The following is a 23,786-nucleotide window of genomic DNA, read 5'->3' on the forward strand; positions in this document are numbered from 1 at the left end:
AACTGCAGAGGGGAAGGAGGGAGGGTAAATTGGACTGCAGCAATGTGGATCTTCGAACATCTACATTTATGGTAGGTACAAAACTGTACTATGTTCTTCATCTCACATTGCTGCAGTCCTTACACTTGGGTAGAATCCCAAAGCAGAGGTAAGGGAGGATGGCTAACTACAAGGAAGCAGGAGCTGCCAAAATGCCCTGCAAAACAGCAGTGGCAAAACCAGCCCTGGCTTTAGAGTAAAGTGGCAGGTGATAATGCCTAGAGAAAGTATGCACTGAACTCCAAGTAGCTGCCTCCAAAATATCCTTGGTTGCCACTCTCCTCAAAAAAGCTGTTGGAAGTGGCAGTAGCCCTAGTGGAATGAGGCCTAATCCCAGCTGGAACTTCTTTGCCATGATGGGAATAACAGAAAGCAATGCAAAACCCAATCCACTTAGAAATAGTTTGTTTTGACACAGGCTTGCCCTGAGAACTCAAAGCAAAAGAAACAAACAACTGCTGAGACCGCCTGAACCCTTTAGTTCTGTCCAAATAATAACGCAACTGCCTGTGTACATCTAAAGTGTGCAAAATCTTTTCCCCTTTATTTTAGGGACTTGCATAAAAAGTAGGCAAATGAATAGTTTGGTTTAAAGCCACACTAGAAACCACCTTAGGCATAAAGGAAGGATTAGTACGTAATGATACCCTGTCCTTATGGAAAATCAAGAAAGGCTCAACCGCCATAAGGGCCTGCAATTCAGAAACCCTTCTTGCAGAGGTAATTGCCAACAAAAAAGCAGTCTTCCATGATAAATATTTCAACTCAGAAGTAGCTGCAGGCTCAAAAGGTTGTAGAGTGAGTTTCTCCAACACAAAATTGAGATCCCAAGCAGGAGTAGGAGCCCTTCGTGGGGGTCTTATATTCTTTGCCCCTCTAAGAAATTGCTTGAACAAAGGATGAGAAAACAATGGTGGGTCACAATCATAGTGAGCGAAATTGCTGCAGCATGAACCTTAATAGAAGAGAAAGACAAACCTTTGTCCAATAACTCAGTTAGATATTGAAGAGCCACACTCAAATTAGGCTCAGAAACATCAAAATCTTTTGCTGCACTCCAAAATAAAAATCTCTTCCATTTATCTGCGTACACTTTCCTTGTACTAGGCCTTCTAGCTTCCAAAATCACATTCAAAACTTGTTGCGGAAGTTGAGACCCTCTATGGTTCAAAACAGAATATGCCAGGCTGTTAGGTGAAGAGAGTGAAGCTTGACATTCAGCAAATGGCTGTCCTCCTGTGACAACAGGTGTGGAATCAAAGGCAAAGGCCATGGAGGCTTCCGTACCAGACTTCTCAATAATGGGTACCAGTGCTGTCTAGGCCAATCTGGAGCTATTAAAATCATCCTTGGCTTGTCCTGTCTGACCTTTAGAAGTACCTTTGGGAGGAGAGGCAGAGGAGGAAAGGCATACACATGAAGATTGTTCCAATTGAAAGAAAGAGCATCCACTCTCTAAGCTGTGGGATGAAACCTTTTTGTGCAAAACTTTGGCAGCTGATGGTTCAGTGGAGAAGCGAACAGATCTATGTCTGGAGTTCCCCATGACACTGTCAATTTCTGAAATACATGAGGATCCAATTTCCACTCGTGGGGATCCATAATTCGTTTGCTCAACACATCTGCTAAGGAGTCCTGTGCTCCTGGCAGAAACCTTGCCTGAAGATTGAGCTGTAAAATGAGAGCAGTCTCCCACAAAATCATTGCTTGCCTGCATAGAGGATAAGAATGCGTTCCCCCTTGCTTGTTGATGTACCACATGACAGTTGTGTTGTCTGTTAGAATCAACACCTGCCCTGGAAGAAGTAATTCCTTGAAAGCTATTAATGCAAACTGGACTGCTAACATCTCCTTCATGTTGATATGTAGATGTTGTAGTCTGACAGGCCACTTGTTTTGTATCCACTTTCCATTTAGATGAGCTCCCCAAGCTTTGTCTGAGGCATCTGTCGTTAAAATCTGAGTCGCCTCTAGCCGGGTCACAGAGAGTCCCTTGTTTAGGTGACATTCCTGAGCCCACCATAAAAATTCCTTTTGAATGCAAGGTATTATTTGAATGACAGTCTCCAGATCCTGGCAGTGCTGTGTCCATACATTTTTGAGATACCATTGTAGCTTCCTCATATGCAGTTTGGCATTGGGAAGCACCAGAATACAAGATGCCATGAACCCTAATGCTTGAAGGACTGTCCTTGCAGTCAGCACGGACTGATGAGATAGTTGATGGAAGTAAAGGGATAGACTCCTTTGTTTGTCCGGGGTTAAAAAGGCCATCTGGGATGCTGTATTCAGTATCACACCCAGAAAGCACATGTCCTGAGAGGGTACTAGACTGGACTTTATTTCGTTCACAGAATACCCTAGGCATCTTAGCACTGCTATCACATATTCCAAATGATGAAGAAGCTCTTCCCTTCCTTGAGCCAGAATCAGGCAATCGTCCAAATAAGGATAGATTTGTATTCCTTTTAGCCTGAAGAAAGCTATCACTGGAGCCAGAACTTTCGTGAACACTCTGGGCGCAATAGATAAGCCAAAGGGCAATGCAGAGAACTGATAGTGAGAAGTCCCAGCTCGAAAACGCAGATACTTCCTGCAACTTAGTCTGATAGGAACATGAAGGTAAGTCTCCTTGAGATCCAAAGTTACCATCCAATGATCTTTGCCCAGCAGAGGTAAAAGCTGCTGCAACATCAACATTTTGAACTTGGGAATGTCCAGATAAGTGTTGAGGATAGATAAATCCAAAATTGGTCTCCACGTGTTCCCCTTCTTTGGTACTAGGAACAGGCGAGAATAAAATCCTAGGCCCACTTCTGGCATAGGGACCGGCTGTATGGCCCCTATTTGGAGCAACAGAGAAACCTGCTTGTGAGCCTCTATTCTTTGTTGAGGAGGAACGTCTGGCATGCCTTTGAAAGGAGGCAAGGTATGGAAATAAAACCTGTAGCCGTGGTGTATGATATCCAATACCCATCTGTCTAGGGTAATTAAACTCCAATTTTCTTTGAAAAGTGCCAACCTTCCTCCCAAAGGTGCTGCCAGACGAGAAGGCTCTGGCAGCTGAAAAGGTAGGTCATTGGGTCTGTTTACGAAAGGACTGACCCCTGCCCTCACCTGAAGACTGTGCAGGAGAACTCCCTGTTCTAGGCCTGAAAGAGCCCTGAGCTCTACCCCTACCACATCTAGATCTACCCCTAGACTGGGAATCATAAGAAGGATATGTCCACCCCTTAGTAGGCCAATTTCTACTAAACTTTGGAGGCTGGGCCTGCAAAAAATCTTTAACAGTCTGCATAGACTTAGCCTTGTCCTCCATTTTCTTTAAAACTGTCTCAACAGGAGGACCAAACAACACGTCAGATTGTAAAGGAGCATCTAAAATCCTCGTTTTAACATGATCAGACAAATTCTGATCCCGTAGCCAGGCATGCCTGCGAAGAACTGACCCAGTGGCAGTCACCCTAGACGAGGCCTGTACAGCATCAAAACCACATTGCAAAGAATGCTTACCCACCTGTTCAGAAACATGCACTAAATCTTGCAACTCTTTACAATCAATACCTACCGCCAGAGCATCAACCTTAGACTTTAATTGTGAAAGGAGATAATTCTGGTATTTCAACATGTGAAACTGGCAATTCAAAGCCCTCATAGCCAGAGTGGAAGAAGTATAAACTTTCTTTCCCCATCTATCCAAGGCCCTAGCCTCTTTGTCTGCAGGAACCGGATTCTTAACAACAGAAGCCTTAACACCTTTAGGCCCCTGACTAACAGTTTCTGGGTCAGCCCTAGGACTCTTAAAAAGATACTTATGAGCTTCAGGCACCCTGTAATACCTATCCGGCTTAACAGGAGCAGGAGGCAAAGAATCAGGATTAAGAGAAGCCTCTGTAAAACATCTTCTACTACATCCAAAACAGGAGGTATAGCCAAAGGCCTATGCTGGGGTAAAAACAAAAATTCCTAAGCCTTTTCCTGGAATCAGAGAAGTCCTGACCTTCCCACTTAAAATGCTCCCTCATGGAATGAAGAGTTTCTGAAAAGAAAAATCCTCAGGAGGAGAAGCAGAAGGAGTAGAATCATCCACATCAGAATCCGAATAAGGAGAATACTCCTGCAAGTCTTCAGTCAAGACTCTGAAACATCTGAAGCCTGCTCAAAACCCCCCAGCTCAGGCTCCATCCTAGGCCTCTTATCAGGAGGGGGCATAGAACCCCTAATTAAAGTAATCAAATCTTCTGCCATTTTAAGCATATGCTTCTTGGGCACAGTACCTGAAGAGCTAGTGGTAACACCAACTGAAGCCAAACCTGGCCTGCCCCTGGGAGAAGCCTTTGAAACAGAAGGAGAGGGCCTAGCCACCCTAGGAAGGGAGGGGAGTATAGTAACCTGAGAAGCCCCCTCAGCCTGACTTGCCTCCTGAGAGGCCACATCTTGCAATAATAAGGTCTCACCCTGGGAACACAAAGAAACCTCTGGTGGAGCCACCGGCTCCACCGACACCTCTAAAGAACCGGCGTCCGGTACAGACGGTTCTTCTAGCCTAGGCTTAACTGCCTTGTCCTTGCGCTTCTTCGAAGAAGCGGGCGTCGGAGCATCCGACGGCATTTTATAATTACACCGCTTCCCAAAGACTAACCTTGCACAATCCAACCTTCTCTTTCAAGAAATGCAATTATTGACTTTTTCTGACATCCGGTAAATCACTGAGGCAAGAAAAAACTAAAATATTCCCCAACGGGGTACTTAGCCAACTTTGAACTCGGTCTGAAACTTCGAAATCGAAAAATCTCAGAACGCCAACCGGCACTTGCAATGCTGCTTCTGCATCAGACCATGCGGCAAAAAAGACTGAGGATATGACGTCGGTCATGCGCATTTGTACCCTGACGTCCTGATGTCAGTCAAATGCGCCTTGACCGACGTCAGCCTTATACTTTGATATTCGGGCCGACCGAGGACAGCGGACTACCCAAGTGTAAGGACTGCAGCAATGTGAGATGAAGAACATCGTCTGCTTCTTAATTTTGTAGACAAGTGCTAATTTTATTCTGGGTGTGATTATGTATCAGAGTTTCATGATACAGTCTGCATGTATGCAACTGTTGCTGAAGAAAACAAAGAACGTACTACTGGGATTGGGGAGTGTCACAATGAGACACTTGGACAATCATCTGTACAATTAGATAATAGCAATATGTTTAATAAGGTTATTATCAACAATTTACAGAAGAAAAACAAAGGCTATCTCAGCTCCTTTTTTTTTCTTATTTAATTAACTTTGCAATTTGTTGACATTTTTCTGTGTGGAAGACTGCTGTGTGGTAACACACAATGACTGCCATTAGCAATCCAAAATAACATTTCGAAATAGCATATGTAAATCCAAAGCAAAGAAAAAACGTATGAGGTTTTGTCCATTACAGCTGACATACAAGTTTTTGAGATTAAGAAGGGGCTTTTCATTATACTTCCTTACCTAAAGTAAATAACATTATACTTCCTTACCTAAGGGTGGTGGTGCTGCTGTAGCATTCTCGCCTCACAGTAAGACATTGTCCTGATTGATTCTCAGCTAGAGCATCTTCTGCGTGCAGACATGCGTGAATGGGCGTACTTTCATTGAAGATTGTGCTTCAGGGCTGGCAACTCGGCACGTAAAAATCTACTGCCAATCATTAGCAGACCAGAGTTCCGCTGTGGCGACCCCTAACCGGGAAAAGCCAAAAGACACAACAACTTAAGGGCTCTCACATCCATAATCATGCCATACTGAAAAAACATATTCAGCTCCATGTTGTCTTTAAAAACTCTACGCAAGAACATTTACTTTTGTTACTTTCCAAGCCCACATCTCAACCAATAATGTAAAGCAGTTATACAAAAATCAGTAAAGCAAACAACAGTGTTAACAGCATACTACAACAGCACTAAGGGAAAGCCGTAGTGTGATGACAGAATTTGAACAGCAATTTTGTTAACACTTTTGTACTGAGTAAACAGACCTAAGGATTCATAAATAACTCTAGCACTCATGTTAAGGGCTGCAGTAAAAAGGTAATGTTTCCACAAACTGAATATTTCTGATTCAGAGACATATTATGTGCAATGAGGAAAAACCTCATTAATAACTAATTTGCATGCCTGTTTATCACTATTAACTATCACAAGTGCAGATCAGCCGTTTCCTATGGTAGTTACCAAGGGTGAACTCATTGTGTTAACAGGTAGCACTCTCAGTACAGTACAGAAACATACAGTAAAACACACACAGGTGCACACACTCAGCACATACCACATATCCGTCCCTGTTGTCAGAATGACCTTGATGATTACTTTTTCCCTGTTCTGGTAATTCATGGATGATTACAGTCAGCCCTTAATGCCAGACATTTGAGTGTCACACTTTATATCCTTCACTAAATGCACGCAAGTGCAAAAGCTGCTATTCTAGTTACTTTCTAAGTTATGGAAAATATCTCCATGGGTTTGTCCCATTTTTAATTTTGCCTTTTGTCCTGTTGTCTTGCTATAAGTGGCTGAGAGGTATGATTAACTTTCCCTGCCCTTTTCCCTCCTATCTCATGACCTGTTGCAGGCATTACATAATGCCAAGATACTCAATATATGTTTTGTATGACAAAGGTACAGAGTTCAAATCACCTCTTTCTTTTATTTACTAAGTTTATTTTTTTTTACTATTTTTATTTTTAAGATTATATCCCTGGAATCTACTAATGTACAAAGGACTAATGTCCTGTGTGAGAGGTGGGAGGGTAAAGGGCTGGAATATCCTTTAGTGCCTTTTAAGGCATGCTACTTATCTAAGGTGTCAAGTGTGTGTTGCCTCACATTTTTTTTTAAATACTTGTCTTTTAAGACATGCCGTATAGGCTATCCCTGGCATCTAATGTTTCCCCCAACCCACATAGTGTTTAAATGCTTTTTATGCACATTATGGAGCTTAATCCCTGGTGTCAAGTGTTCCACCAATTCTGTGTGCCATTAAGGCACACAGCGTAAGACATACCTTTGGCGAATAGTGGTTTCCCCTACCCCTGATCTCTGTACTGTTTAAATGCCACTCAGGTATGAGTTTAAAATAGGTATCTTTGGTGGCTAATGGTTCCCCCACTCCCAGTCCCTGTTTTGTTTAAGTGGCACTCAGGCGAGAGTTTAAAAAGGTATCTCTCATGGCTAGTGGTTCCCCTTAACCCTGATGCCTATTCTGTTTAACTGCCAATCATGCATGACTTTAAAGAGTTATTCCTTGTGGCTAATGGTTTTCTTGACCTAATGTTACAAGCACTGCTTGCTAGTCCAGGAGTGAGCGGAAGAATGACAGCCAACCTACCCTGCCCTGCACGCACAACACCCCTCTCCCTACCCAATTGTTCTCACATACACAGTTATTCATTCACCCCCCCCAACACACACCTATCTAGCTTATCCCCACAGTAATGCCCCTACCGCTGCCTCCTAGGCATATACTTACATGCACAGCCCCTCACCTACACACACACACACACCTGCTAACATCAACTTACCACATCTCCTCAGAACTTACCTCTACCACGATGGACGAGCTCAGTCTTTTGGCCATGTTCACTACTGCGAGGTGCCAGGAGCAGCTGTGCTAATCTACGCAGGCAGTTCTGGGTGAGTGCTCAGGGATAGTTAGCATATGCTTCTCCCCTGGAATGCCTTACCAGCATGTAGCACGGTACAGAGACAGTCCACAGCACTGCTGCATAACAGCACAAAGGTAGGTCTGCCTTTGAACTCCAAATGGTTACTGTGATGTGTACACTTCTTGTAAACTTCACAGTAAACTTTATACATTATGCTCAGGAATATTGTAATGCAGTAGTATCATACCAGATTAACAGCACAATGCTACATGTTTATAATAATAAATAGCAATAACAGATTACAAAGGATAAGGGTGACAGAGCAAACTTATGAGCAGCAACTTTAGAACAGTAGAATGCACTCTTACACATCAGTATAATGAAATAATAATAAAACAATAACTAAATGCTTTAATGAAGTAATTCAGTACCAGTTTAAAAGGGCAAAAGAATCAATGGATGAGCAAGTAAAAGCAACAGACCAGCAGCACTATAACAAAAATGACTTGTTGGCTGATGATCTGGTTCAACTCCTGTCCATGACACAGGAGTGCCCGAGAGGGAAAAGGCACAATGACAAGCCTTGAGCCTGCTTACACTCCCCCAAAGAGTGAGACGTGCGCATGTTTCAGAGTGCTTCATGTTCATACTCTTCTGTGCTGGAGACAAGGGACCTAACAGAAGATTTTTAAGGGAAACATCACAGTTGTGAGTGAGTGACATTTTCATTCTAGGCCTATTGCATACTGACTTGTTGGTATACTATCAAGATATGTGTAAAAGGGACTAATTTGCAAATAAAAAAAAAAAGAGATGAAAATGTCCCTGGGATGCTTCATCTATGAAAGCTGTGATTTCTTCCCATAAGGGATACAACTTTAGATACAGAGTGGAAAGCTCAGAAAGCAGAACATTTATTAAAAAAATCGATTAAGCAAGAAAGCACAACAGTGTGACAAATAAATCAGAACACAGTTTGTAGCATTACAGCCAAAACCCCCACAAAAAGCATTACAAAAGTATTTGGTAACAATGACATCTGCTAACACTGCAATGACCATATTTTGTGACTTAAGATTCTTTGCTACTTACTTTTATCTTGGGGCCTCGTGATTGGTTTATTGCATCCATCATCCAGACTGGCAAACAAATTCACTTCATTTTGCACCTGCTGTGATTAATACAAACAGTATTCAAATTTAACGCAGATTATACTTTATGTTTTCACAACATACATCCTGTAAAAAGTGTCGGTCTTTGTTGTGGAACAGACTGTTGCGTATTCCAGGATTCCTAAAAGTCTACATATCAGTATGGCACTGAGTATTAAGTTCAAATAACAATATGGACTGAAGAAAAATACATACAGAATTCATAAGACAGGTTCCTACCTACTATCACTAACGAGGTAGACAGTTTAATTTATACCATCCAAATTAGCAAGTGACATTTAAACATAATTACTAAAAACAGATAGTAAGTCTCTGCAGATGCTGAATAGTGTTCTTACTTTAAACTATATACAGTTTAAATGATTTATAACTTCTGTACTCTCATAACTTCACTGATGATCAACTATTCTCAAAAATGGCTGATGCATGTCCAAAAAGATGCACATAGTATGGCAAGGAAATACTGTTTGTAAAATATGGTACTGACCATCTCTTCACCTCAGGAATGTACTATAAACTGGGCACTCTTGATGACAGCCTGACCAGTTTGAAAACCATAACAAAAGGATGGTATCTCATGACTCCATGTTTTTATTTATGTGCCATTTAAGAATCTGTTAGCTGCTCTGCTAGCTGCTGAGGTTAGGACATTGTAGGTATAGACTGTTGCTTTCTGGCTCTGTATGTTTTTGTATAATACACATCACTGTAGATCTGATACCTCTATAGTCTCAATCCAATGCACACCATAAGATAAGTAGGCTTTAACTCAGCATATTTTTCTTCTCAAACATCCTAAAGTACGTTGTATTGCCCATTTGCAGTATCTGTTTCTTGGTGACACCCAGTTGCTTAGATCATCTTTGTTAAGACATCGATGTTGTTCAGTAATGCCAATCTTGGAAGAGTTAGGCTGCTGAAATGATTTTACAGTGACACTTATTCTGTACAGTATGAGTTCATGAAGTCTTAAAAAATGAATAATGTTTTTAATCTTTTATGTCTTTCATTACAAACAGCAGAATGTCTGGTTTTCTGATACCTGTAAACAGGTCAAAACCATCAGAAATGAATCAGGTATGTAACAGGTGCAAGGACCATCTGCAAGGTTATCATTTTCATCCTGATCTACAGAGTTTTTACACAGCTAATTAACAGTAAGTCAAGGTAAAGGGTTACATCACTTGGGTAACGGTATTATGACCAGCATTCATAGCCAATCTATTAGTGAACCCACTCACTGACTAGAACCATCATTGCGCACTTTAGGCAATGAATGTCACAGTCCCACATGTACTAGACCATACTGGCACCCTTCCCAGTCTAGAACTATTACTGTGCACTTTAGCCAGTGAATGCCACAATACCACATGTACTAGACCTGACACCTTTACCAGTTAAAGGAGTAACAAAGTACAGGCTTCACTGATGCCTGAACTGCTCAAGTGCAGACAGGGCAGGGATCCAAAGGCATAAGTGTGCACAGTATTCTTGTAATGCATATGTTTTTGTCTTTCAGTAGTAGAAATCAGTATACCATTACTCTGAGCTGTTTTAGCCTGTACAAGTAGACAGTGCAGGTAAGTTGATTTGTGTTTGTGGTTGTGAGTGTGCATCCTTGGATTGGGAGTTGATGCCAGTGTTTCTCTCACTAGTAACCATTTAACATGTCAGAACCCACTAGACTAGGTCCTGAAATACATAGACTGAATGGTCAATGCCATTTCCCAGAAACTTCCTTTTCTCCGATGTATGACTATCTCGGAGTTTATATACAAGTTCAGGGCGTGAGTAGGGGGTTACACCCTCTCTCAGCAAAAGACATTTAAAAGAGAAGAGCGATTTTCAAAATTCACTCTTCTACTGTGTTTTTTTTGGGGGGGAGGGGTTGGCTTATCAGCGCTCTGCATTTTGATACTTCAACATATGGAGCCATCATCATCTGGTGCTTCCATGCCATCATTGTTTCAAATGCACAGTAGAGCAATGAATAATCACACACGTTCCAGGGTAATGGTCCCAGGTAATGAGATGCTACTCTTTTGCAAACATGGATGACGTTTAATCAATGAATGGCACTGCAGTGCAACTAGGTTCCCTGGAAAACAGCAAGTTACATTGCAGCACTGTTAAGCATGAACTCCAGCCCATATTTAAAGGGACTGTGCAATCCTGTCATTAAGCAGAATTTAGTATGAGTACAGTAGTGTTTCCCATACCCATGTATTCTGTCGTTCTGATATAATGTATATAGAAAACTTACATGTGCTGTCTTTAGGGACATTATTGCAGTTAAATGTCTAAGCTTAAGGGTAAATCATAAAGCTAACATAATCCTGGTTATTTTAATAAAATAATTGTGAAAACAAGAGAAATTGGCAAAAAATACAGCAACTGTGTTTTGTGGGAGGCTTTACTATCATAAATATATATGAATCTTGTACAGGTTCATAGGTGTTTACTAGGCTAACAACCACAAGGGACATTTTAAGCCAAGCTATGCATTTCAAATCTCTGACAAGTTCTGATACCCTTGTAAAGTGTCAGGATTGGCCTGGAAGATGAACCATTTACAGGTTACCTGTGTCCATTAGAGACATAGGTGCCAAACCAGAGATGATTTTCTGGTTCCCATCCAACTATCCAAGTTACACTTGAATTGGATTAGGGAAGAACTCTGCTTCATATGGATGGGGACCCTGTTCCATAGACAGGGTAGTCTCTGGGATACATACCCATATCTCCAACAGGTCTTATTTATATCACAGGCAAGGTTTAAATCTTTAGAATGGGTAATTCTGGTGCTGTTTGTTTTGTGGATATGCAGGATGTCCATCAGAGTGGGGTCTGACAATAACCTGTATGCCAGGCATAAATAACCCCTCAAATGCCTGTAGGAGACAGAATACAGGCAAAGGGCCTTTAGGCAGTCTGCATAGGACATATTACTTATGCCCTGTATTCTTTTAGGGAGGAACCTCTGTGGACTTTCCAGTTGTTGGATATCCCTAGTTAGGTACACACCAAAGGAGGCATTGTACTCAATGATAGGTCTAATGAATGCTGAATACAGTGGAACAAGGACTTCCTTGGACTTAGATGCCATACCTTTGTTTATAAGCTACACAGCATAGAATGATTTCCTCACCACTGTAGACACGTGATGGTCAAAGGCTAGATTACTATCTATGTGTGCCCCTAAGTCCCTGACTATTGGGTCAACTCTAAGGGGTGTGTTGTCAATATGATAGTTACCAGGGGTGAATTACTTCCCAAAGGATACATTTCTTGGCATCGAGTTTTAGTCCATGAGTCTGACACCAGTTGTTTGTCTGTGTCAGCCCCTACTGGAGAACATTTGTGTCACTGTGAGATTCAATGCCAGCTCCTAATTAGCAATCTGCAAATTTAGTCAGCCAGAGACTAGTGACATTAGCCTTCACTTCTGAGAAGTAAATGCCAAAAAGAAGCAGTCCAAGGACCGATCCCTGAGGGACTCCACTTGTGACTGACCTCTCTGTAGAGGTGGACTCCAAATTCTAACTTCCTGGGTCCTGTCTGTGAGCCAGTTGGCTATCCACCAGGTGACATACAGGTTTGTACCTAACCTTTTGAGTTTGTCAACAATACCCAAGTGGGGTATTGTTTCAAATGCCTTGGCCAGGTCAAGGTAGTTAGTGTGAACAATTTTGCCCACATCCATTGCTTTGATTACCTTCTCAAAGAAGTCCACCAGGTTGAGTAGGCATGATCTGCCCTCAATGAAACCAAACTGGGTTGGGTCCAGTGTCTGGAGGTTTACTATATCTCTGTTGATCATCTTTCCATGGCTTTACATACAAGACTAGTGAGACTTATGGATCTGTAGTTTCCAGGGTCTGTAGATGGCCCACCTTTGTGCAGAGGGACTGTTGCCTTTCTCTATTCATGAGGCACGAAACCTGTTTGGAGGATACAGTTAAATAGTAATTCCAGAGGCCCTGACAGGTCATGTTTCATGCTATTTAGAAGGCATCCTGGGATATAGTCTGGGCCCACTGATGCAGTGTTCTTGGTCTTAGAGAGAGCATTAAGGACGTGTTCCCTAGTGACAGTAGGGGGGGAGTTATATTTGATGATATTTCCTAAGGGAAGGTTGAGGGGAGAGACGAGTAAAGTTGCAGCTGAATTTATCAGCCAGGAGGTTTGCTATATCTTCCTCTTAACATACTGCCAGCTGATGGCTTCCACTCGAGGAACGCACCTCAGTAGCATACGTATTTGAAAATAACCTGCAGCAAGGCTGCCTTTCATGATAGTACAAATATAAAACATGAATGTTGTCAATTTGCTTAATACTTTTTCAGTTATCAAAATGCTTTGTTTCCACATTTCAACATTTTTAATAAATTCTAAACATTCATATAGACAGACATCTAACGACAAAAAATGCAAATATATAAAATAAATATCTGATTTCGCTGAAAAAAGGGAGATGAGTATTCTGCTTTTCAGCCATCTCTGGCTTCTAATCAGATTCAGCACAATTATATTTGGCAGTTCTGACACATGACATAAGTTTGGTGTTATCCATTTTAATCTTTATAGCAACTACTGCATCCTGTTTAACAAGTAATGAAACTCTGACTACAGATGTATGGATGTTCCAATTGGCAGAGTTCATCTCCTGACTGCTTCTAGTATCTCTGTTTACTGGGTGCCAGAGCCGATTAGCCATAGTTTACTTGTTTGGCAAACCTCTCAGTCAAGGCATTATTCCCTATGCAGTTCCTCGAGTGAGAGCCATCAGTTGGCAGTACGTTAAGAGGACTGGCTGTGGCATGGCAGTGGGATACTTACTATTTTACTTCATGTGACCAGTCCTTTGGCATTACCATGTAGGACTGTATCCCAGAAATAAAAGGGCTTGCTATGCAGGAAACTGGGATTGCAAGGCTTCCTGAAATTTTAGCTTGGAAGAATTCTTTTCTGCTGTCATCACTAGTTTCTCATAATGGCTGTCAGAACTGCAACATCATTTTTATTGTGAATTTAAACAGTTACCATTTGTGGAACTAAAGGACCAATGTCAGAAATCCAGAGAGGTAGAAGTGAACTTGAAATTATAAGATGATACTGTGTGAGTGGTGAAGACCCTTTCTTTGGTACTATACATTAAATCCATGTGTGTTTTTTTTTTCTTCAAAATTTACTTGTGCTTTTAAAAAGTTCATTAGAGAGGTTTGCTGGAGTTTAACTTTCAGAGCTATAGTCCTATAAAGGCAAATCTCAAAAACTGGAATTTTCTTTTCGTTTTTTCTGTATCCTTATTCCCTTCTTGCCTGCTGACAATCATTCCCCCTGTACTGGGTGTTCCTACTAAAGAAATAAGAGCTGTCTGGAGGCGCTGTCATCCAGATAGTTGCAAGGGTTGTTTGTGCCTCTGCCAGTATTCCCACATCCGACTGCTTGCTTTGGGAAGGTGGACTCTTATCTCATTGCTGAGCCTGGTCTGGCTCACTCCACAAACTGGAGCCCTGTGATGACCACTCTGTACCCCCCCAGGCACCAAACTACACATCTTCTTCTCCTTATTAACTGCCTGCATCACAGAATGTAATTCATGGTCTTTCTTTATGGTCTTGTCTTCACTAACGGATATAGTGGGAACCCACATCACTGCAGGGGCATTCCTCAACTCCCCCAAATGTGTGCATAGTACTACACTTATGTCCACAAGGGTGCCCTTCACACTCTGAGGAGCATCAGTTCCATGTCACTTGGTACTGGCCTACTGTTGCTCTGCAAGCGACTGGACAAAAGTGAATGTCCAGCTTGGAACCACCATTCGCTCATGCTGGACAGATGAGCAGACATAAGCCACTTATACCCCACTGCCCTCCTCCCCCAGGCTGTTCTACTGTCTGCTCAACAACACCAAGAACTGTGTGCTTAAACATAAACGATACCACCAAAGCCACAAAAAGTTTTTTATTTTTCTAGTGCCTCGGCTACAAATAGCCTTCAAAGAGTAAAATATACCAATTCAACAGTCCTTTATATAATTCCAGCAGCTTCAATCAATAAGCAATTAAACAATAAAAACATCAATTGGAACTTCAATTAAAACTTTTAAAGTGTCACTGTCCAATTTCAAGTGTCACTGTCCAATTTCATATAACACTTTTCCAGCAACATTCAGTATTTAATCCCTTCGGTATTAATGTACCATATTTTAAAATAAATATTGCTTCCTTTTTTAAAAGATTATATCTATGAGCTTCCCTATCATTATTCTTAAAACAAATCTGTTCTAAAATAGTTGCCTAAAGTCCTTCAGGATCTCCATTATGGCAACTTCTAAAATGTTGGGCTAAGGGGCTTTCTATCTTACCTGTCCTAATGTCTCTCAAATGTTCTAACAATCTAACTTTAAATGCTCTTTTTGTTTGTCCAATATAGAACATATTACACATACATCTGATAGCATATACTACCCCTTCTGTCCAACAAGTATATTCCCCATTTACACTAAAAGGGATGCCATTTATAGTCTGAAAAGTGTTTACAATGTAGGAACATCCCCTGCACTTTCTACAGGATCTCGTCCCCTTATTCCAAAGCTGTATAGACAAATGAATGTCTGGCCATTGAAATTTAATGTGCACCACCAAGTCTTGTATGCTTCTACCTCTCTTATAGGAGAATATTAACGTTTTATTCACCAGGCCATTTAATTCATCAAAATTTTCAAAAATTTCCAGTAATGAAGCATGATCTGTTTGATATTCTCACTCAACACATTATATCCTAAGACCAAAAATAAACTATCTATGTCCATTTTATTCCTTCTACTAACATATTCTCTTCCATAATTTTTTGTTTTATTATCTATTCCATATCTAATATTGAATACCTGCTTCAGATCTCTATCAATAATTTTCACATCATGTCTTCTATTCCCGAACATTGCTGCAGTCTGTTCTAATTAATTTCTAAAAACACTCTCAACATTACTCAATCTTGATATCCTTAAAAATTCCCCAAATGGTAATGATTCCAAAGTATGTTTTGGATGGCAACTAGTGCCAATTAGAAATTGGTTCACCTCATTAAATTTCCTATGTATACTCATTTTTAGTGGTGCTGCGGTAGCGTTGTCACCTCACAGCAAGACGTTGTCCCATTCGATTCTCAGCTAGAGCGTCTTCTGTAAGGAGATATGCGTGAATGGGGCGTGCCTTCATTGAAGGTTGTGCGTCAGGGCTGGTAACTTGGCACATAAAAATGCACTACCAAACATTAGCGGACTGGAGTTCCACTTACTGGAATAACTGGGGTAAGCCGAAAGACACAACAACAACAACTCATTTTTATACATTCGCCCACTACTCCACACAAATTTATATCTAAAATTGAAACTTCCTGGCCATATTGTAGACCATCAATTGCTATCTGAAACCTATTCCGCTGTATTTTTTCCACAGAGTGTGGTACTAAATGTGCACTACCCTCACATAAAAAAAAATAAATAGTCAATACACCTAAAATAAAATCTAACATATTTTTTAAAAAAGGATTACGATATATATATATATATATATATATATATATATATATATATATATATATATATATATATATATATATATATATATATATATATATATATATATATATTCTTTTTCCATCATGTCCATAAAAAGATTGGCGTACATCGGGGCAAAGAGAGAACCCATTGCCATTCCTTGTACTTGCTGGTAAATTTGATCTTCAAAATAAAAAAAAATAATTTTCCAAACTAAATTGAATTAACTCTAAAATATAATATGTAAGGGGACTACTACCCATTTGAAGTCTAAGGACTTTAAGCCCAAAATTATGTCTGATGTTTGTGTAAAGGCTCTTCACATTTAGTGTTATCCAATACATGCCATCCTTCCATCTAACATTCTTAACTTTCTCTAAAAAATTAAAAGAATCTTTAATATAGGAAGGAAGCTGAATTACTTCTTTTACTAACACTTTCTGTAATATGACCTGCGGTGGTGGTGCTGCGGTAGCGTTGTTGCCTCACAGTAAGATGCTGTCCGGTTAGATTCTCAGCTAGAGCATCTTCTGCATGGAGATATACGTGAATGGGCGCACCTTCGTTGAAGGTTGTGTGTCAGGGCTGGTAACTTGACACGTAAAAATCAACTACCAATTATTAGCGGACCGGAGTTCCGCTATGGCGACTCCTAACCGGGAAAAGCCGAAAGACACAAACAAACAAACAAACTAACACTTTCTGTAATATAACACCCACATTGTGAAGAAAATATTTAGTAGCTGAAACTATCGGTCTACCTGGTGGATTTCTTATATCTTTGTGGATTTTGGGCAAGCAATAAAAATAAGCTGGCCCTGTTCCTTCACATGTCAGTTTATTAGTAACATCACTGTCAGTCCAGTAACCTAATCTCAAGCCTTTTTGAATCAGATGTGTATAACTTTTCTTTGCTTCTTATGCCTGCCTGTTCTACTGCCTGCTCTGCTACTTGATCTCAGGTCATCTGGGTCATAGTTCAACCTTTTATGTTACAAAGTCATCTGTTGGTAGCAACATGACATACACTGATAAGCTTTCCAAAAAATAAATAAATAAATAAATAAAAACAGTAAAACAGTAAACAGTGTTCTCTGGATGCCTCATCTTTTATAGCCATTTCAACCATTCCCTGCTACTTAAGACTATGGATTTCTAACTTCACTAGCAGCACTTTAGTCCCCATATAAAAAGGAAAGATTCAGTCAGAACTACATATGGTTAAGTAATTTTCTTTTGCCATAAATGCCATGGAAGAAAAGGACTTGTAACAATGTTAACTTCAAATTGTTCAAGTTTCAGAAATAAAATATTCCCTTACCTTGTTCCGCTTAAGTGTATTGGCACTAAGCTCTGGGCTGCAATACAGATAATCACATAAAAAACCTTTAATAATAATACATCGCAATGGAAAAAAGTCAAGATATGCAAGAACAAGACATCTGAATGTGAAATAAAGTGACATTTCATATTAATTTCCTTCTATATCTGTTCACTTTTCCAAAGATGGACATTTTGCTTTCAACCTGCAGCACCTTTTTCTCATATTAATAACTGATTTATGCTGACTTATTTGACTTATCAGCAGTGAGTAGCAATGTTGTTTCACAGGAAGAGGTTCACTGGTTTGGTTCTCAGCTGAGGTGCCTTCTGTGTAGAGTCTACATGTCTTCCTGTAATCAGGATGGTTTTCTCTGGGTAATCAGGTTTCCTCCAACATTCATACTACATACACTAATTGGACAGCTAACTCTAGATTACCTGCAGGTGAACAGACTGATTTGCTAGTGATCTACTATGATCTAATGGCAATGGCTGTTAATGAAGCCAAAAAGGAAGGATGCAACCTGACAGCACTGTATGGCCACATTTTACATATCTTCAGTGCAAAAGTGAGAAGAACCTAAGTGGCTGTGATAAGTGATTTTCAGACATAGAAAGGAAGGGATTTCAAGTATCAAAAATACCTGTTTCTCTGATATGTACGTGGACTAAAATATTAGTGAATGTTATATCTCTTAAATTAACTCAGATATCATCTTAACTTCCTCATTCACAGCAACAGATAAACAATGCCACAAATTTTATTTTTATTCTGATAATAATACCTAAACTGAACACTTATTCCTATGTGGTTTATTAATGCTTATACTGACTGAACCCACAATATCCTGATGTTCAGATGCCTCAAGAAAGTAGGCAATGTGAGAAAACAAAGACAACAACTTTAAATTTATGAAATTATAAGTTCTGATAAGGGCTGCGCAGTCTGTGTTGGACTCTGATAGTAAAGTTTGCTCCATTGATATATCAATCAAATTATTACTTCTTAAGAGAGTACTTCAGTTTACAATACAAGTACTGTCTAATCTGTTATCTCTGTACCTATTTGGAATACTGTCCAAGCATAATTTTATATTTATTTACATGAAACTGACGGCAAAATAAACATGATAAATAAAATAAAATATGACCTAAAATACTACAGCTGAGTTCCAAATAACACTAACTGCATGCACAATGCAGTCTTCAAAAGCAAAATCCCAGACTAAAACCAAAATATGGTAACATGCCAACAACAAATAAGTTTGCACGCAAATTTGAGTGAACAAAGGCACTGTAAACAATATAAAGGCACTGACTTTAAAATTAGCAGGTAACTTCAAATTATACTTGGTTTCCATTAGTTCTGATTTGCTCTTTACTGCATGGAGCTCCACACAATATCGGTCTTCATGCTATTGGTGCAGAGAGATGTGCCACTCAGCATCTGTCTTTATGCCAATACAACAGAGAGCATAGCCAATGTGTGCCCACTGAGAAATTTAAGAAAATGTATTTGGACATCCAGCTAAATAGAAAAACACTCAGGAAAGCACAGTTTGTTGTTGAAATTAAGTTGTCTATCGGTTGCTTCCAGTTTAAAACTTTATACTGCAGTTTTTTTTAGTTATCTATTTAGCCATAGGGGCACTCTCAGACACAGTACTGGTTTGACTAGCCAGATTTCAGTTGTAGTTCCATAGTGGGTAGTGCAAGTTACTTAAAATTTTCCCCTGCCTACTAATGAAAGTACACCTTCAATTCCTGTGCATTTGTCACTCACTCACTCCACCCTAGTGAAAACAATTTATGGTCATTCACACAGCTTTGCTCTGAGGGACAATTGTCTGTGAAGCCTGGTAACCAGCCATCCTTGATTGTGCATTGTTAGTCAGAAGATAACACTAGTCCAAGGAACTTCCTCAGTGCTCACCAGCCCCTCTTTATTTCCTTCACGGACTCGAATCACACAGCAGCACTGGCCATCATGGAAATACAGCAGACAAATCCCCATCTATTGCCAATTTTCTAGCATTTAGATTCCTGTGTAGCATGAAAATTGCATCCTGCTCATGCTATGGAATTGTATCCATGAGAGGTATAAATACCAAAAAAATTGGAGGTGTCCTTCTCCTAGCCACCTGCATGCAGTCAGCATAACACTTTCTTACTCTCACCCACACTTTTACAACAACCTTATACTAACAACACAAAGCTATCATATGTGGATGCCTTTAAAAAATCTCTCTACCCAAGCTTCTTAGATCTCTGAAGTCTAGATACCAGCCAAAATCATCATATCTAACCTCTGCAAGCAACCCATTATCAGCATGTCAAAACCAACATACTGTGCTTAACCTAGCACATGCAAACCAGCATGTGGTATCATCTTAGTAATTGGAGACTGTACTGTTATACACATTGACTCCATGCTTACCAAGTTGAACAAAGACTGTGTTACTGTCAGCTGCCTCTCCAGAGCCAGGATAAATGGCATAAAAAGGCACTCAAGACTCTCTTCCCTAATACTTAGGACTATAACATAATCATAGTCCAAGTAGGAGTAAATAACCTGGCATGAAAATCACAAAAGTTTACTCATAAGGATATGCTGGAACCACTCAAACATCAGTCAAGGGTAAGACTCTGGTTTTGAGTTGAAGACTCCCTTCACTGACAATGGTTCTTATGTTCAAGGAGATGATGACGGAGTTCAATAATTGGCTGAGCAGCTGCCGACATTCTAGGGGGATCCAGTTTGGATTACCCTAAGACAAGAAGATGGTCTGTCCAACTTGCCAAAGGATGGTCATCATCTCTCATTTAAAGTTTTCCATATACTGACCAAAGTCTTTGCTACCCCCATTGTGCCGTTTTAGGCAAATTTCATCTAATGACCTTTACAACATAGCAAACACTTCTAATCCTAAACTGGATAACATTAAGGTGATTCTTCTCAATGCCAGGAGTCTTGACAATAGTGTGATCAGTACAAGAAGAACATATCTAAAAACATGTATAAAAATACACATGGAAATAAATGAAACCAGATGGTGAGAGAGAGAGATTTATCACTCTATAATAGGCCACCTTTACATGTCAAGCAGCGTGACTCATTCATATGTTTTCCAATATAGCTTGGACAACTAGAAGGGTTTTTTTAAACTTACACTGGGGGTTACACGCCTTACCTTTCTGTCAAAGGTTGGTTAGAACTTGAGGGTGGGTTTTGGCAACTTGTGCATAGCCTTTGATTTATCTGCCTTGTATATCCAATGATTCTATGATCTTGAAATATGAAAGGTAAAAAAGTAAAGTTGAATAAAAGCAATAATTCTGTGGCAACAGCATAACAGGGGGGTTAGAAAACATTTTGCCGATGATGTCATATGTGAGGAAGGGACCCAAGATTGGCAAGACTTTGCTAACTGGGAAGCATTCATGCAGAGGAATTAAAAAAAATGGTCAAATAATGCTGCTTTGCCTTGCATCAATTGTCACAAATATTGCATAAAGTCACAGCAGTGCCATTCATTCAATTATTCATTATAGTTTGTGGCTGAACTGATCCTGCTGGCCAGGTGTTATTAACAGAAGAGACCTAAGGTATAACCAAAGCATGATGTAAACTGCCATCTCACCCAGGATTAGTTCTCAGCCTTAAACTCATTGCACAATGCCAAGATAGGTTTGGCCCTTTGTAAAATTGACTAAGATAATGCAAGTAACAAAGAATGAATGAATAATTCAAGTCCAGCAGATAATCTTTGTACTATGATGATGCAAGCTATTTAATAATACAGATAAAAACTACCATATATACATTTATTATAACAGCAAAGAATTTCAAAGAAATTAAAGACACTAACACAACGTAAAGTGCAAAGCAATTACATAGCTACAGGCAGAACCTTTTTTGCATACTTTATTTTATTTTGAATTTGTTAATTGGGTTAGGGCACTGATCATTTTGGAACTCTTTCAGTCTCAGCCCAGTGTAAACACAATACTTACATTATATTATTTTATTTATTTATTTTTTATTTTATTTTACATTTGTTGACTGGGCTAGTCTAACTGGATATATGTCCATTTTCAGTAGAGGTCCGGGGAGATAAGCCCCATGAGAACAAAGTTGCCACAACTTGCACAATTTGGCAAAAATTGCCAAAACCCTCCCTCAAGTTCTACCAACCTTTGGCAGAAAGGTAAGGCATGTAATCCCCAGTGTAAGTTTAAAACATTATATACAGAGTGAATGACAAAATACAATATATGCATATATTGTATATAAAGTGAACATAATAATTGACTGGAGGGTGTAAAGGCAACACATAAATAGTATTATATATAGACTGATTGACAAACAGTATATGTGTGCATTATATACAGGGTGGAAATCAGAGTTGGGATGCTGAAAAGATTACTATCAAACAAGGTATGAAGAAGGTTATCAAGGGTTTACAAGAGATTAATCTATACAGTTAAGAGAGAGAGCAGCTGCATTTTCCTAGAGTCTTGAAATGTGCTTTTATTTCTGATTGGAAAATGGGGAATAAGGAATGATGCTTGCAAAAATAGACATAGTCCCACAATTTGTGACCAAAGACTGAGATAGCATGGTCTATGCAATGAAGCCTAGTTTGGTTTTATTTATACTTTTCTTATATACTGCTCACTTAAAACAATGAAGATGTGCATTTCATGTCTTGAAAACAAATTTAGTTAGGAAAAGTTCCAGAACTGGTTGTTTCAGAATGATGAACTCATCAACAAGAAGATTACAGCAAAAAAACATAACAGCTTCATAACAAAACAGCAACAAAGAGCCAGGGATGACTTGGATATTCAGGCTCAAAATTTAAATAGTGCAGAGACAAGAGACATGGCACGAATTCCAAAGCAAAGGGATGTCATTCCTAAGGGCTTTTTATTATAGAATCAGACGGGTACTAGAAGTTTCCAGAAAGCCTTCACAGGCTGAACGTAGCTGTACAAAGATGGAGTATCAACTAAGCATGCAAATACACAGACCTACTTTACTGTTGTTTTGGTGACCAGGCTACAGAACCCCGCTTAACAAATGGCTGAAGCTGTTAGGGAAGATGAACAAAATGTTCCTTTTGACAGGAGTAGCCACCCAGAACTCCCAGTGTGAAAGGCTATATTGTCACACAATCATACTTTTATATACTCTCAGTTATTACATCCAGAAAAAAGTAGATACCTTATTTTGCAAGAAAAAAGGTACCTTTCTTTTACATTATGTGATAACTTAGATGAGAAGTTAGAATATAAAAGTAGGAGGGTGTGGGGGCAATAGAAAATACCAGCCCCCAAACATTGGACAGGGCAATAGGGCCTACAGCATTTTGGTAAGCAATGCTTGACAGGTTGCATTTTGATTGCCTTTACAAGGGTGTGGTGAAGCACATCCTCATTATTGTACTAACATGGTTTCAGTTGCGCTAGGTTTCTCCTTTGGTTATATTTTTAGACAGATTGATCTTGATCAGTTGTGCCATGCAGGAGAGATTTGCTTTGCCATTAACGTTATTTTCAGATTGGTTGGGCAGCAGTTCTGTTTTTTTATTTTGCTTTTATTAGTTTAGATTTAATTACTTTTTAAAATCTAAGATCATATTTTAAAGATCTAACTTGCATAGGTTTGGGGCTATCAATAATTAAAACACAAACTGGAACTTGAAAATAAAACAAGAAAACCCCACAGAACCGGAGGAAGAAAACTTTAATGGGTATGGGACTACCTATACATGAAACTCCATATGAATTGCAGAAATAGTCAGTCCTGGGCACATTGCAGGTGCTGTGAAGAGTACTTTTGGCCAACATCAAAGATTGAAGCAACACTAATTTCATTAACTTTAATCAAACTTTGACTTAGGAATGAGGTTCATTCCTCTCATGGTATTAGAAACCCAGCAGGCTTGGAGAAATTAAACCAAGACAGCTGTTTTGGCAGGGCGATCTTTATTTTTACATATATCTAGTATGCATGTGTTTCTTTTTTTAGCTAAGCAAGGACTCAGA

The 23,786-nt window shown here is 39.6% G+C and overlaps 1 protein-coding gene across 1 annotated transcript in view; it reads right to left on the reverse strand.

Annotated features, from left to right (window-relative positions):
• The window catches only part of RAPGEF3 (Rap guanine nucleotide exchange factor 3), a 466,244-nt gene that overhangs the window by 177,638 nt on the left and 264,820 nt on the right, over positions 1 to 23,786 (reverse strand). Inside the window, exons 15-16 of the mRNA XM_044083866.1 lie at positions 17,734 to 17,770; positions 8,766 to 8,844 (exon numbers count right to left, since the gene is read on the reverse strand). Coding sequence (XP_043939801.1) covers positions 8,766 to 8,844; positions 17,734 to 17,770 — 116 coding nt within the window. The remainder of the gene's footprint in view (positions 1 to 8,765; positions 8,845 to 17,733; positions 17,771 to 23,786) is intronic.

This window comes from Protopterus annectens, chromosome 9.part0, assembly GCF_019279795.1.
Source record: "Protopterus annectens isolate FY-2018-M chromosome 9.part0, PAN1.0, whole genome shotgun sequence".
Classification (NCBI taxonomy): Eukaryota; Metazoa; Chordata; order Ceratodontiformes; family Protopteridae; genus Protopterus; species Protopterus annectens.